This window comes from Phyllostomus hastatus, unplaced genomic scaffold (genome assembly GCF_019186645.2).
Source record: "Phyllostomus hastatus isolate PE091 unplaced genomic scaffold, TTU_PhHast_1.1 phas_scaffold_190, whole genome shotgun sequence".
Classification (NCBI taxonomy): Eukaryota; Metazoa; Chordata; class Mammalia; order Chiroptera; family Phyllostomidae; genus Phyllostomus; species Phyllostomus hastatus.
The window spans coordinates 277,520-294,826 of NW_025334014.1; the positions used below are offsets into that span (position 1 = coordinate 277,520).

Genomic DNA, 17,307 nt, shown 5'->3' on the forward strand with positions numbered 1-17,307 from the left:
CCTCTCAGCCTTGGTTCCTCAGGTGTACAATGTGCTAATGGATGACCCTAGAGAATGTCAGAAGTCCCTTGTAATTCACAGAGCTATAGGATTCTGAAATAAATTAAGGAAACACATCAATGTACCAAAGGTGACCTTGTCCTAGGCCAGTTTTCAAGTGGTTATCTCTGCTTCTTAGTTCAATCTTCTTTATTTTTCCCTAATGTCAGGACCTACCTGAGTGGAAATTAGACGTATGTGCACAGTATTAAAGTAACGTCAACATATGCCTTTTGCATAAGGAACACTGAAGATTAGCAAAATTAACCTGGGAACACCCATCTCTTTAGCATTATCCTTTCTTTTTTTTTTAAAGATTTTATTTATTTGTTTCTAGAGAGGGAAGGGAGGGAGGAAGAGAGAGAGAGAGAAACATCAATGTGCGGTTGCTGGGAGTCATGGCCTGCAACCCAGGTATGTGTCCTGACTGGGAACCGAACCTGCAACACTTTGGTTCGCAGCCCGCGCTCAATCCACTGAGCTACGCCAGCCAGGGCTGCAATATCCCTTCTTAAATTAGGGCCTTACACAGGAAGGGACATCTCCTATGTTGCACATTTATAAAAACCATCAGTTTGTTCACTCTGGGACAATTTAAAGATTGGATTATAAATACAGTCATAAAATTAAATTTCTATCATTGAATAAAAAGTGGTTCATCATCCCATTTGAAACTTCTAAAGACAGGATATACTATTGGTAGGGTACTAAGACTTAATCAAGATAACTTCCATAAGTATAGTGCAAATAGTATAATTATACCACCATTGCAATGTTTTAGAAGTATGATTTGTTAATGTAAAGAGTTCAAATATAAAATACTAGTATGTGTTTTGGCATTGCTTTATTTTTCATTGCAATGGAAACCTCAGACAAATGGAAGTGCTTAGGACCTCTCTGTCTATCTGAGAGGCATGTCAGTCAAGATATCTATTTCCTAAAGCAAGGCACAACTGCCAGACCATGCTGTCTTTATGATTTGCCCTGACAAAAGTGCTTATAGGGCTCACTATGTCTGGGATTATAATGTGCAGAGTATTCCAGAATCTCAGGCATAAGTTACTGAATGTCAGAGCTTGAGGGGACCTGGAGATCGTTTGGCCAACTCCCATGGTATAGAGACCTAGGCAGGTAAAGGGAGAGGAATTGAGTGACTGAAGGCCTTCTCTCTTCACACTTGCAGCCTTTGCTGACAACACATCACTCTCTGTCCCTGCAGTTATACCTGTCAACATTAACAATTCTGTGTGTAGAAGGAGACCTACAAAGGGTCACACACCAGAGGCTTCACTTTCCTTCATATAATCCATATCAAACATCACCTTTCCTCATGGCATTCTTCATGTCTGTGTTTCTCAGCTTTCAGATGAAAGAGTTAAACATAGGGGGAATCATGGTGTAAAACAGGTCAAAAGCCTTGTTATTACTGACAGAATAGACCATGGGGACCTAAGTGAAGATGAAAGTCAAGAACATGAACACAACAGTGATGTGTGAGCCACAGGTGGAAAGGGCTTTGCAGCAGCTCTCAGAGGAGCATGTCCTGGGGGTGGACAGGATGATGAAGTAAGAAATTACCAAGATAGCAAAGGTCAGAATGGACAGCACCCTGGTGGTGGTGGTGACTGCAATAACCAACAGGCTGGTGCTGGTTCAGGCCAGCTTCATCAGGGAGAACACGTCAAAGAAATGGTGGTCTATCTGTTTAGAGCCACTAAGGGAAGTTCGCTAATAATCAGAACATGGAGGGTTGATGGATAAATGCCTCAAAAATTAAGCCATCACAAGGACATACCACACCTGTCTGCTCATGATGACCATAGAGTGAAGGGGTCTGCAGATGGTTGCATAGTAGTCATATGTCATGACCACCACATGAAGGTCTCAATGGCACCAAAGAAGTACACGTAAAACATCTGGGCCATGCAGCTGTCATAGGAGATAGTCTTCCATGGGGCCAGTAAGTCTGTGATCAGTTTGGGGGACAATGTAGAGGTGAAGCAGATATCCATCAAGGACAGGTAGCTGAGAAAAATGTGTAGTACAAGAGGCTTTTCACTGAAGCAACTGCCCCTGATGGTGGAAAGAATGAGCAGGATTCCTGAGAGAATTATAATCTAGCACAGCAAGAGGAGCACAAAGCAGGCGACCTTTGCATCCTCATGACTAAATGCTTTCAGGAGGAGAAATCCTGTGCTTGTTGTTATATTCCATGGTTGCTTTTGGTTTGATCATTGGCAAGGGGAAATTAATATACCTGAAAAATTCAACTTGTTGAAATTATTGATTTATTTTAAAAGTCTCTGATTTATTCAATAAATATACTTTGTTATGATACTGATCCAATAGCAATAATCAGTGCTAAGGGTAAACAGTTACAAAGTACATACAATCACTATTCATAATTAGGGGACTGTTCATTAGGACAAACAGACTGTAACAGTAATAGCACAAATAATCAATCACTTGCAATCATAGTAAATCCCGAAGTCTCACATGTACCATGAACAATAGAAGAAATTCTTAAAAGATGAAACATCCTTTTTCAGGAAAATTTTGGCATGCAATTTCACAATTATACAATAAGGGTGATTTTTAAATCTTTGAGATAGTCATTTCTTCTTCAAAAGCAGTGAAGTCAGTATCATTTTCAGATCTTCCCAGTGACTAATTCTGTGCTAAATCGCAAAAGTTCCGTCACATCATTAGACTTCAATAAGCTCATAATTTTAAATATTGGACATGTGGGTGACAATTTTAGAAAGTACCTTTAGAACGTTTTCACCTTTTCCAAATGAATGAAGTCAGCAAAGAAAAAAATAACTCATAGACACAACAGTATGGTGATGATTATCAGAGGGTAAATATTTTCACATTAATTGGTTACTATTTTTAAATTCCCTATCATTAACAACTGTGCCTTTACTTCTAGCCCACATGAATATGTCTACCTTATTTGGGCCATCTATGTGGAAATCATAAGAATACAATGTTATAAATAAATTATTATTATTGGTATGATTCAAGAGAAAAAATATTTCCCCAAAATTCTAAGGGGAATTTCTTTAGAAGAAAAAAAGTAGTTTTTACAAAAAGAATAATGAGTACAATCTCAATAGTTAAAAGTTTTCTAAGATAAAAAGTCTCCTTCAGCCCTGGCTTGGTGGCTCAGTTGGTTAGAGCATCCCTCCAATACACCAAGGTTTTAGGTTAAATCCCTGTTCAGGACACATACAGGAATCAATCAATGAGTGCATAAATAAATGGAACAAAAAACCAGATCTTTCTCTCTCTCTTTCTGCTGTTTCTCTAAATTTTTTTTTAAAACTCCTTCAGAAATGTGAATTTTCTCACTGTATTCTGTCATTATTCTAGAAGGATCTAGGTAAACATGAGAAAAATTCAAAATATAATCCCAAGTAACAACAGGGATAGTAGCTAGATTATATACATTGTCCCTTAAAACATAGAGATCTTCCTATTATTGTAATCTGGTGCATCTTTGTTCGTCAGGAAGAACAACCAAGTTGAAAGTCCATGTTCAGATACTAAAAGAACAGAGTCTAATAAATGAGCTGCTAGGAAGGGGAACCTGCCAGACTGTGGATATAAGTATATCAAGTGTAAGTATAAACAGAGAACACTGCAAGTCAACATGAAGCAGGCAACGAAAGCACCAGATCAAAGTCACAATGCTAGTAGTCAGGCAAGAATGGCTGATACACAGCAGTGAACATCGATAGCTGTTTGTACCTGGGCTGTATCTTCTATTTTAAATTGACTCTGGCCCTGGCTGTACAGTTCAATTGCTTAGAAGATTGTCTAATATGCCAAGACTGCAGTTTCTATCCCCAGTCAGGACACATACAAGTGTCAACCAATGAATGCATAAGTGGGTAGAACAACAAATCTCTCTCTCTCTCTCTCTCAAAATCAATATATAAAAGAGGTATGTTGAAATTGACTCAACATCACTCCATACATGTGTTCACATTGCCTATTTTCCTGAAGAAACTAATTCTCATTTCCCGAGTTAGGATTAAATTAACTGCACAATAAGAAGATAATATCCTCTATGGTCTTCTTCTAGATCAGTCCAAACTCTGAAGAAAAATTGGAAAGATCCATTCATAGTCTGTCATCAGAGACCAGTGCCTTGCTCCAGAACTTCCTCATGGCATTTTTCACTTCTGCGTTTTGCAGCATATAAATCAAAGGGTTGAGCAAAGGTGTTCCAAGTGTATAAAATACAGCCACCAAAAATGCAAATCTTTCTAAAAGCAAAGCACAAACAAAACAAACTAAATGGTGAGAAGCCATTTATTTATATGGTACACATTAAGGGGGCATATATACATACACATATAAAATATCATATATATTACATAAGATACTACAGAAATAAAGCAGAACATATTAATTACATTAATAAATTTAATGACAAAGTTAAATCCAACATTGTCCTATATATGAGAGAAACTCAGCAAAGAGATTCAGTAAAGTTAAAATTAAAGAATAAGTTAGTAATTTCTAAATTAATTACATTATTGTCACAGAATATATTCTGAATGATTTGAGCCCATTGTAACTTGTTGTGGCTTGCTTTATAATCCAGCAAATGACCAACGATGGCAAATATTTTGTGTGCACTGAACAACAAGTATATGCTGGTTTTCTTGGGAGTCCTATCCTGTAACTGTTAAGGAGGTCAAATAAGTCAGATGAGTCACTTAGAAGTTCTATATCCTTAGACATTGTATTGATGCCATCATGCTTGAGGCCAACATTTAAAAACTTACACTGGGTGTCTCTTAATTAGCATTAAGTTTAATTTTGCTTATAGTAAACTGCATGTGATTAAATACAAAAGGCAGAAGCATCAATGATATTTAAACATTTTAATTCATTTAAACTGATTGAATGAAGGATGATCTAAAATCTACAAATGCCCCCACTATGCCATCATCATGAGCCAGCAAAGGTGTAAGTCCACCCTCATAGCATCGTGCCGGCGTCAGGGGGTTTGCATTCCTTGGACCTGTTTCTTTTTACAATTGTCTTACTTTCTGCACCATGTACCCTTTGTTGAAACTGGCCTGCCCTGATACACACAAAACGGGTTTCTTGATTGTTGTCAACTCCATCCTCATGGGTCCAAGGATCTATATATATAGATAGATATATTTATATATCTATCTATATATATTTTTTGGGGGGGGGGTGAAGCACCTTCAAGGATTTCAACAAAGAATTTTCCTAAAAAGGAAGAGGTCCTCATGCTCAAGGAAATATAGTGGACAATCTGTAATGATTCTTCTGGGGGGTCATGGGGAGCAATCCTTTGACAGAATTTAATGCAATGAAGATCATCTTTGGGGAATGGGATTCACTCACCCAAATACATGTTTTGCCTAAAAATTTTAACCAGATATTCCTCCATTGTATCTAGTCTGAAAATTTCATCCAATTCTCCCTTCTACTTTTTCTTCTATATATTATACATCACTATCAAGAGTAAAATCTTTAATCTCATTTGTATGAAGACTTGTCCCTTGCTGGCAAGCTTGAAATAAAACTTTGACAGCTACCACCAATTTAAGATTTATTTTTACCTAAATATTCAACTTCTCCTCTAGGTTGGAGTTTGATAATTAGACAAATTTTAATTCTGAGAGTTTCAGTTTATCCATTTGCAAAATGAAGCAGATAATTAGATCATTAATTCAGAACTAAAGTTTATATAGCTTTTTAAGAAAAAAATTCTCATAAATACCAAGTGTTGATTAAAATCATATTTTATTATAATGTTACTTAAACATGATGGATATGTCACAAAAACCTTATGTTTATATGTCTAATACAAAAACATTTAGAATACAAAATGAAATATTCATGTTAAAAATTTTATTCATCTGTTTCACAAAATTAATTTACCAATATTAAAAACTAACAACAATAAAATTATTTTCAGCAGTTTCTATTTGAAGAACAATACTCTTTTCCATTTACCCTCAAAATTCCCTTATAGGATAGCTACTATCATCCCTTTTTTATAGAGGAAGAAAAAGAAGAGAAAGCAAAATTGCCTTTCTAGGGCCCCTCAACTAGCATTTTCATTCATCTATGTGTTTAGTGTTCAACTGTACCCACTTTGTATTTTTTATTTTGAGCAAAATGAGAAATCTTTTCACTACAATTGTCATCTTTGTTATTACTTTATAATAATTTATAAAAGACAATTATTTTATTGGGTGATAAATTTAAGGCTCTACCAAAGTAAAGTGTTTTAAAAAATAAAACATTTGTTAATAATGTATTCATTGCTTCAAAATTATCTTTGAAAACTGACTGGTATCATGGTGTAGATTGCATATAATTTCACTAGAAATTCAGTTACAAACTGCTCTAATAACAATTCTCTTAAATTTCTAATATACCAACAAACATGCACTGTTTAAGGATGTCTCCAATTTTCTCTCTATTTGAAGTTCTTTATAACTTTTCATTAGACACTATGTCCAAACTAAGCCATATTTGAGTACAAAAGTGGGGGGTCTACTTAGAATGACACTGAGATACTAGGCATGAATGGGATTGTCCCAGAGGAGTGGGATGTCTGGCTACTTTCAAATGTCTGAGAAGAATGGACAGCTTAGGGAAATGCTACTGGCAGTGATATTGTGGCTTAGTTTGGACAATAAATTATATGGCTACTTTATCCATAATCAATACCATGATTTCATTACCATATAAATGAGAATTTTATAGCAAATTTTTATATAATGATTAAAATTTTATGATTTTAAAATGATTTTATTAAAATCACTTTAGAAAAACTCTTCCAGTTTTTATATAACCATATCTGCACATAAATTATATTTTTTCTAGAGCTTTTTTCTGTTGTTTTCATCACCTTTTATTTGGCTCTATACCCTCTTCCACCTCCACCCATCCTCCACCCCCTCCAATTACCATATTGTTGTCCATGTCTTTTTTTTTCCATTTTCACTCAATCCCTCCACCCCCTCCCAAACGTCCCCAGAGCTGTTGGCCTGCTCTCTATTCATGAGTCTGTCTCTATTTTGCTTTTTAGTTCATTTTGTTCATTAGATTCACTTGCGTGAAATCATATGGTACTTGTCTTTCTCTGACTGGCTTATTTCACTTAGCATAATGATACATACATCCCTATATTCATTGCAGCATCAATTACTATATCCAAGATTTGAAAACAGCCCATGTTCATTAGTATAGTAGTGGATAAAATAACTATTGTACATTTGCACAATGGAAAACTACTCAGCTATAAAAAAGAAGGGGGAAGAATGGAGGAGGAAAAAATAGTTCTAAATTTCTGAGGCTTCTTTTTGATGAGAATGCAGGAGGGGGACAACAAGGTATTATGGACTCTCTGGGTCTGGGATGGTCTGTATGATATTGCTTACATACATTTGGAGACTCATTCATGGGACCCAAGTGCAGAGAGATTAAAATGGTGACCCCAGTTAGCAACTCAGGGAAATCTGAAGGAAAAAAATATCAAAGCAAAGCATAACAGAACTTGAACAAGGAAATGGTGACTCAAATTATTAGGCAAATATATAAATAAGGAACAGACTAAGAAACAAAGGAGAAAGTATGGTATAGTAAATTTTAATGTTAATGAAATGACATCATTATTTTTTATTTTTCTGGCTATTTTTCTCACAGCAAAGTTCCTGGTTTAATAAACTGAAATGGAACAAGTATCACTTGAACAGGGTCTGTGGTGAGAAGGGAAAATGCTTTCAGATGATTTGCCTTCCAATCAAAAATGCTTTCTGGCACCACACTTTCCTCAAAGCAGTCTTCATCTCCATGTTTCTGAGTGTGTAGATCAGAGGATTGAACATGGGCGCAATGATGGTGTAGAAAAGGGCAAGCACTTTATCTTCTGGAAAAGTTGTGGCTGGTCTAATGTAAATGAAGAGAACAGGCCCAAAAAACAGGACCACAACTGTAATGTGAGAACTGCAGGTGGAAAGAGCTTTGGCACGGCTCTCTGCAGGGAAAGCCCTGATGGTATGTAGTATCAGAAAATAAGACACCATCAAAATCACAAATGTCACCAAAGCAATCAGACCTGAATTGACAATTACCAAGAGACTGATTCTGGAGGTGTCAGTGCAAGCCAGTTTCAACAAAGGATACACATCACAGAAGTAGTGATCTATCTCGTTGGGGCCACAGAACGGCAGAAAGATGGTGAGAAGAAACTGACTGGCAGAGTGTAGAAATCCCCCAGTGCAACAAGCTCCAATGATCGTGTTACACCTTTGCCTGCTCATGATGATGGAGTAGTGCAGGGGCTTGCAGATGGCCACATAGCGGTCATAGGCCATCCCTGTGAGGATGAAGATTTCGATGCCTCCAAGGAAGTGAAGGATAAAAAGCTGTGTCATGCAGTTATTATAGGAAATGGTCTTCCTTTCTGCCAGTAAATCAGTCATTAGTTTGGGCGTCACTGTTGATGTATAGCAAAGGTCGGAGAGGGAGAGGTAATTAAGGAAGAAATACATGGGTTGGTCAACTAGCAGACTGAATGTGATAGAAATCATTATGAGCAAATTTCCCATCCAAATAGCAACATAGCAAAATAAAAACAACACAAAGCAGAGGATTTCAATGTTCCTGTTTTGAGATAGTCCTAAGAGAATAAACACAGTAACATTACTTCCACTTTCCATGGTCCAGTGCAGTAAAAATGCATTCACAGGGCCCTGGAAAGACATGATGCATAAGTCAATGACAGAAATGTTCATGGACAAGATTTGTGCTAACACTAATATCATGAAACTATGTTTAATGGACATGATCCAGTGTTCCAGAAAATAAAAATCCAATAGTATTTTTCCTAATTAGTCTTGTGATGATTTCCATAGGTCAGCCTTTCAGATAATTATATTTAATCTTCATATTAATAAAAATGAATGCATTCAATCAATTCAAAATATTGCAAAGCTATTATTACTTGCCAAATATTTTCCAATTCTAAAGTAATGTACATCTAAGTCCTTGGAAAAGACATCACTCTAAATCCTTTCAAACTCAGATTTGTTGAAGATGCAAGTCCAAGTCCTACAAAGTTTTTGTTTAATGGTACAAAAATAAATGCAAAGCTTAGCAGTGGTCACTAGTGGAATACATGCTCCTCAAAGTAATTTAGCACAATGTAGAAAACAAAATTAAAGCTTTATGTACTGATATAGCTATATTTACATGGTGGAAGATAAAACCTCTCTACAAGAGGCCTATGCAATTAGTTTAAATAATTTTTGATTGTTTGTTTACTTTTTTCTTAGTGATTTGTGAAGATAAAATGCTGATATTTCATAATGGAAGTATACTTATTTTTACAGACATCAAATAACCATATATGTAAAAGAACCACAGAACAAAGCAACAGTTAAAATTGTTTAAAGGGAGCAGGCAGCAGTTATTTATTGCATGGTTTTGCTCTTGACTAGGTATACCAAATTTTGAAAGTCAATTTGTTCTTAGTGGTTTGGATCGAAATATGAATTTCCAGTCTATTTTTGTCCAACTGATGTGTTTGCCAAAACCCATAAAGAATCTTGACACTACATAGTTTGTTTTTTAAAAAGTTCATGGGAAGTTTGTGGAAAAGGTTCATATGAAGACAAACAGTTGGGACCTATAGGTTCTATTACTAATTATACCAGTGCATGAATTTGGGCATCAATCACTTTATTTCTTTGAATTTAAGTTATCTCACTTGTGAAAGGAGGAAATTTGTTACAGAATGAAACTCAAACAAACCATTAAATGATCATTAATTTTTCTCACCATAAAAGTATTCACTGTTGATTTTATTATCTTGGTGTTAGTGTTACCAAATCAGTAATCTAAAGTTATCAATAATAAAGTCCAGTGAATATGACCCCTATAGAGACAATGATATTTCAACACGATAAAATTATTTTGAATAGGAGGGAAACTTTGAGATCTACTAGTTCTAAATAAGAGATATTTTAACAAAGTATATAGAAAATATGTAGGATAATAAGGGTGTTGAGGTCCTCCCTACCTGGTCTCAGGAAACTGTAACCGCCTGTGGCTAAGGCTGAGTAAGAGGCCTCCAAACCAGGAGACACTAAGGAGACAAAACTTATTTCCCTGGCATGAACGCTGCCTGGTCTGTGCCTGCCCCCAATGCTTGATCAGTTAGCCAATGACGGGTAAGATTTCCCACGGGGGACGCGGGGAATCGCCTAAGACAGTCATGATCACATGGAGGCCTCAGGGTAGGACTTGGGGGGCTGTGGAAATGAAGGGGTGATTGACATCAACCCTTTCCCCCTCAGCTTTGCCAAAGCCTGAGTCCTTGAGAAATCCAAGTCTCCTGGCTGCCTTTGTCTCCTCTGCCCAACTCAGGCCTGTGGAAATAACAGGGTTGGTGCAGTCCAGACCAGAGTCAGCGGTACCTCTATGGTAATCAGACCTGGGACATAGAATAAGAATGATCCTGTAAGATCTGCTTGCTGGAGGATGCTCTTAATTAGAATATGAGGGCACAGGCAGGAAATGAAACTAGCCTTTTAGGTCCTATAGTATTTTTAAACGATAAAACCCCCAAATCTCAGAATCCCAGTGGGAGATCTGCCACTCCCTTTCAGAGCTACTTGTTTTATCTTTCTGGTCAGACTGTAATTCAAAAAACTGTATTGGTATGTTTAATAAAAGCCTGCTCAGGCAGGAAAATGAGGCACTTTCCAATAGAGAGAGTGGCCGTTTTGTGCCTATTTCTCCACAGGACTCAGTTGTCCATGTGTATGTTTTCCTCATGTTTCAATGAGCATCTGCAGTGATGGATACCGCTGGCCAGGTATCTGTCTCATAAGGGTAGTTGGAATTTCTTCATTATTTAGCAATTATATTAAACCAACATGATTTCATACCTTGAAATGTAGGTAGCTCAGTAGGGGTTGAGCATACCTTCTGCTAACTTATTTTCAGTCAATACAGATGAAAAAAAATAACATAGAACTTGTAACCACACGGTGCAATGCTCTTCACTATAAATTTTGACCCCAAACTGTATTATTAGTATATATCACTGTCTCTTAAAACTTGTGCTATACCTTCTGTCTTAACTTGTAGCTATATTTTCTTATTAATTAATTTTTAAATTCGTATCACTTTTTATGGATTAAGTTAATTGTGTCACCTTCCAATTAAAAAATATTTTGCCATGGAGCTTTAAAACAAATGAAATTATTTCTATAACTGAATTTTAAGATTTAGAATTAGTTTATAGAAGAGTCATTTAAAGGTAAGTTTTCATGACTCCAAATATACCATGTAAAGATTTCCTTACTTACAAATAAATAAATACTATTCTTAAAGTAATATTTAAAATCTTGGTTTAAAATTTACTCTTAAAGTTATTGTTTGTTCATTAGACAGAAATAGAAAACATTATTTTAATTATGTGCATGAAAATAACAATCACTTGAATTGCTTTCTCCTCCTCCTCCCCTGAAACTAAACAAGAAAACATTAGTTCATACATAAAATTAGGCTTTTGAAGAAAATAAGGTTGTTAGAATATTCAGGGAAAGCCAATCATTCTATCTTCCCTTGAAACAAAATTGATTTTCATGCTAATTAAACATGGTTTGGTCTCCTAACCAAACAATTTTGCTAAATATCTGTTGAATCTTTCATTTTCTCCATTCTCAAGTCCACAGATAATGCTTTTTTCCCCTTCTTGACAATCTCTTTTCATTTCCACTTGCCCTCATCCACATTCTCCACCATGTGTAAACCACCTATGTTCCTGGCTTCTCAATCTTAGACTCTGAGAAGATCTCTAGTTTCTATTCTTGATGCAGTCATCAATTTTAAGTGTGAACTCTCAACTTTATATCCTTCAACACTCTTCTTTATCTAAAATGTAGAGAAATAATTCTTCCCCTAAATAAAAGTTATGAGTTTCAAATTTAAAAATGAATGAAGAATTTAAAAAAATAAAACATTATGCAAATGCCTACAATATTAAGTTCATTTAGAAGCACAGACAAGAGTAATAGTACCTTAGACTCTAAGGCTTAGAGAGGTAAAATTTAGGTGAGGCTCTTCTAATAAAGTATTTACAGAACACCTAACTGGTATTTAGCAAATCAGAACTTGAAACCAGAATTCTGAGTCTAGAGCCTGAGTTCTTACATTAAAAAAAAATGGAGTCAAACCAACAAATTTATGTTAACAATCCCACTTTTTCACTTAATTATTATCTGATTTTTTTAACCTAATTATTTCATGTAAAACCAGATGACTTCCAAAGTTATGGTCCTTGAACCATTTCAGGTATTCTTATTTTGACACACAGATGATAAAATGAGATAATAAATTAAGCCAAACTCTCTGAGTCTACAAAAAAAATGGCGCATACTCAGACAAAACTACACACTCAATCTGTTCCTCTCCTCTACCTATGTAGCTCGTTTATAAAGAGTAAAACCATTATGCTCACATAGGTGAATTAAGGGCCCTGAAATCCTCCTGCTCACAGACATGAGGGATGCACTTGGCTGCAAAGAGTCTCTCTGGGAGAACAACAGCTAGAGAAAGAGAGAGAGACTGGGATTTACTCTGTGGTATAGGCAGCTCTTTAGTTCATTTTGGGGGCTTGTATGCACTTATTCTAAGGTTTCTATCATTTAAATGATGAAACTAGGGCACCAAGGCCCCACCTCCTCCTCCATTGTCCCTTTGCAGGAGGGACGTTGGAGAGAAGGGGACCAGAAGATGAAACTGGAGCCCTGCTCTTGAACACTGGCACACCTGGGTCAAGAGGACATTGATCCATTAGGCTCTTCCTCGGTCCCCGAGTCCTCTCTTCTCGCCACATGCCAGACCCGGCCTCCCACCCTGGGCATGCCGCCATTGGAGCGCAAAGACAGCAGGACCTTCAGTCTGGGGAAGACGATTTCAGCTAAACCAGGGACAACACATGATTACAACAGGAAGACCAAGGACATCCTGGTTTATGAATATGAAAGATCCAATGGCAAATTACACGTGCCCACTTCTACCTTCAGAGTAACCGTTGGTGACATAACCTGTACCAGTAAGCAAAACATGGGGTTGCAGAGGCTGCCATAAACATTTGGAAAGCCAGTGGAAGTATTTGCTTTACAGTTCCTGACCCCTTAATGCCGGGCCCTTCTGAGCAACCAAAGAACCAGCTTAATCCTGTTGGTTCATTACAGGAATTGGCTACTCATCATGACTGAAGATTTCCTGAATCTACCCTTTCCTTGGAGAGAGGACCTGCGCATAAGAGAGAATAAACAACAATTTGCAGGCTAGAGTCATTTATGGAAACAGGAAAGGGGGCATCAAAAAACAAGCCAAGAGAAATGCTGCTGAGAAATTTCTCAACAAATTCAGTGACGCTTCTCCAGAGAACCACATTTCTTTAGCGAATGTGGTGGGACATTCCTTAGGATATACTTGGCATTCCATAAGGAATTCTGGTGAAAAGACCAACCTACTGAAAAGAAGCCTCCCCAGTATTCCAAATACAGGTTACATCCAACTGCTTAGTGAAATCGCCAAGGAGCAAGGTTTTAATAGAACATATTTGGACATAGAAGAACTGAGCCCCAACAGACAGTACTGGCATCTCACTGACATGTCCACCAGTGGCATTATAATCTGTCACAGCCCAGGGAGCTGCTGCAGCAAGGCACAGAGGGATGCCGCTCACAATGCTTTGCAGTATTTAAAGACAGTAGCAGAGAGCCATCAGGGAACATGTATAAAGAGCACGTGGACAAAGCCAAAGTGGGTAGGATAGAGGGTGGGAGGTGAGGGTGGGTGGGTGGGGTGGGGTCAAGGTGGAGTGAAAATGGAGACAACTCTACTTGAACAACATTAAGAAGATAAAATTTAAAATAAATAAAGATAATAGTAGAAAGAGAGTAAACTTGGAACAACTTAGAAAACCTTTCAGCTTCACATGAAAAGTTCCTCTTTCACCCCTTCCCTAATAAAACATTTAAGTGTATGTGTTGTTTCTAAATCTTTCATACATTCCCTCAACATTCCAGATTTAATTATCTCCTAGTTGTTATTAAACTCTTTTTAATAGCTTCAACTTTGTATTGGCGTATTGCTTTGGTAGACTTTGTCCCTAGGCAGAGGGTAGCACCATTTGACAGTGCAGTGCACATAGAAGGAAGAAACTGCATGTTTATAGGTGATGATGATGAAATAAAACTACTGTTAACAAGTTTTTCTAACTGGTGCTTAACCTCTTCTTTGTGCAAGGCACTGCAAAGAGGATTGGAAGGTAGCCCCTAAGGACTAGAGTGTTGAGGAATGCACTGGCAGGTTTTTACTGAATGTGATTATTCAATGTCAGGGAACATGACTGGTCTGCTGTGGATTTGAATCTATGCAATAAAGAGCAGTTGTTATAATGGGTTCTATTCATTTAATGAATGTGATACTGACTTGAAAAAATGATCAGTCTAGAAGTTTTATAAGACAGGTTTCAGTTAAGATTTTGCATAACCCTTAGACTCTACAATTGTTTAAAAATTGGAAAAACCTTGAACATAATGAAATGAAATTTATTAGTTTTATGTTCCAGCTTTGTTGTGAATGACTGTATGGCCTCAATACATTATTTAACTACACTATCAGCAGGTCTAATAATTCTCATGTTAGCTTACAATTTCATAATTCTTGTGTATCTAACACTCCTCTAAACACTTTATAGGCATAAACTTTTTATATCCTCACAACACTAAGAAGTAAATGTTAATAGTAAACATTTCATAGAAGAGAAAAATGAATCATAGAGATATTCATTAGGACAGGACCATTGACCTAAGAAGTTAATAGTGTCAAGATCTAAAACCACATAATCCCACTTGGCAATATACTTAGTAAAATGTTATACACTTAGCACAGTTCCTGATGCATAGGGTATATTCAATAAATATATGATACTATTAGGATTTAAAACAGAGGGTCTCAGTGACTCCAATAATGCAATCTGTAACCAAAGTAAATTACGTCCATTATTATTTTGCATGATCCTAAATTCCTCAATGACAGAGAGACTTTCTTACATTCTACTTTGAAATAATAAGAAGCATTTACACAAATTTAATTTTGAATTCTGGCCACCTGTGCCTTACCTATGTGAGTTTTAGCAAGTATTGTTTTCTCTCAGATCATCACATTGCTGATGCGTCCATCTATCTCTCAACATTTTTGTGAGAAATAACTAGATAAAGTATGTGTCACCCAGGACATGGTAGGAGGCTGATAAATATTTTCAATTATTTTATCTTTGTTCTATTTCTTTTCAAATACAGACTATCATTCATTTAACTAATGATCAGTAGGCTGCCATTCAGTTAGCCAATAATCAGTAAATGTGTTAAGTTATTAGAATAAATGTGTTCAGTGATTTAAAGAGTATATAAGTAAAATATTTAATAAAATTATCGTCACAGTTTTTACAAGCAACAAGGGCAGGCAACATAATAAATAGAGACAGGGTAAACAGAGACTCAAGTTTTCAGATTCTTCTATTTGATTTTATAGTGACCTGCAGGGAGTCTTTGGTTAATTCCTAGGCCAACTTTTGTCTTGGGGAAGAAGGGAATAGTGGTCATGGTAGTGGTTACAGAAGCGAGCTTATTTTCCCTTTCATTTTGGGTTTTCTCACTTTCTTGGGAACCTGTGAATCACTTTTATTCTTAATCAGTGCTTTGTCGATCTTGGATAATGATTTCTTGTTATTTGAAATTTATTATCCAGTCAAGCATCAATTCTCTGTCACTGTCTTCCTGTCCTTTTAGAGTGTTCTATCACACCCTCAGTGGGAAATTTCTTGAATTTATCACTGCCATAATCTCAAAACATGGTCTATTAAATTCAGAGAAGATGCCTGTATTTAACTTTAACTGCGGCCAAGCTGCTGTCTATACAATAAAGACAAATATATATCAACTGCCATCACGCATTCAGGCAGGATCATGGAAAGGAAAGAGAAACAATTCACCAAACGTGCTCTTACATTTCAGTTGTTATCAATTGATTCCTGTTCCTTGCTTTCAGTGTTTTCTCTCCTCATCACAATTCTGGTCATGTAACTGCTGTTCAGAGTCTATCATTTCAGCTTCTTGAATTCATATTTCACTCAGAACAGTCCATCGGCCATTCAAAGGGAAGAAAAAACTTTGTACCATTTCAGAAACAACTGTCATTCAGTTGTTCAACTGACACCTGTCATTCAACTGACACCTGTTACCTAATCAATTTTCACATGAGCAGTGAGCAGTCATGTGCTCAGAGAAAGAGTTTAAAGACAAGTGAAATGATTTTAATGCCTGAACAAGTCAAATCACAATCTATATTTTCAGCACTAAAATTATTCTTAGAGATGTCCAGGCTCACATGTCCAGGCTAAATGCTTCATAGAAAATATATTCTAAAACAGAATTTCTTTTATTCCGGAGCATTAATTAGTCCTTGCAAGCTGTTTTGACTTACCTTCCCAAATCAAAAGCTCACCAGGTGGACTTCCTTTACATCCAAGTCATCGACCTGCTGCTGCTAGGGTAGAATCTGAATTATAAATAGTAATCGAGCCACAATAACCTCTGTAGGATTGCATTTTCTCTCCCCCTTGCCTCCCCCTTTCCCTCTCTCTGTCTCTGACTCTGTGTGTGTGTGTGTGTGTGTGTGTGTGTGTGTGTGTGTGTGTGTGTTTGGATTTTGCTAAGGAAGACACTATCAAATGTTTCTCTATCATTTCTTGAATGTTCAAGATATCTACCAGGAGATGTATTATCACTGAGTACTAAGTTCAAGTAATTGAAACCATATTATGCTAAATTGTGCATAAGCTTTCTGTGTATTTGCAACATGCTACCTTAACAGGTACTAGTTAAACACTAAAGAAACACATTTACCTCAGAAAGTACTAAACTTCTTAACTTAATGTTCATTATGCCAAGTAAAGAATTATTTAATTTTTCATTCTTTATATATTTCATAGTTTTTTATGCAATATGATAAATAGATTGCATAAACATATGGTTTACATAATCCCGAGGGCTCAATTCTAGCATCACTGACTGCAAACCACACCTCCCAACACAGAATACACTCTGGTTTGATAAGGAGAAAGACATTCACACAGTCACAACTGTTCAAACATATGAGTACCCACCAATAAAG

General features: G+C 36.5%; 1 protein-coding gene and 1 pseudogene across 1 annotated transcript; one reads left to right on the forward strand and one right to left on the reverse strand.

Annotated features, from left to right (window-relative positions):
* Nucleotides 1-7,826: 7,826 nt before the first annotated feature.
* Nucleotides 7,827-8,765, reverse strand: LOC123832449 (olfactory receptor 4P4-like). Its single transcript, XM_045860096.1, has one exon. It carries the CDS (start codon nucleotides 8,763-8,765, stop codon nucleotides 7,827-7,829), a length of 939 nt encoding a protein of 312 aa, XP_045716052.1.
* Nucleotides 8,766-12,978: 4,213 nt separating this feature from the next.
* LOC123832450 lies at nucleotides 12,979-14,409 on the forward strand (annotated as a pseudogene).
* The last annotated feature ends 2,898 nt before the right edge of the window (nucleotides 14,410-17,307 follow it).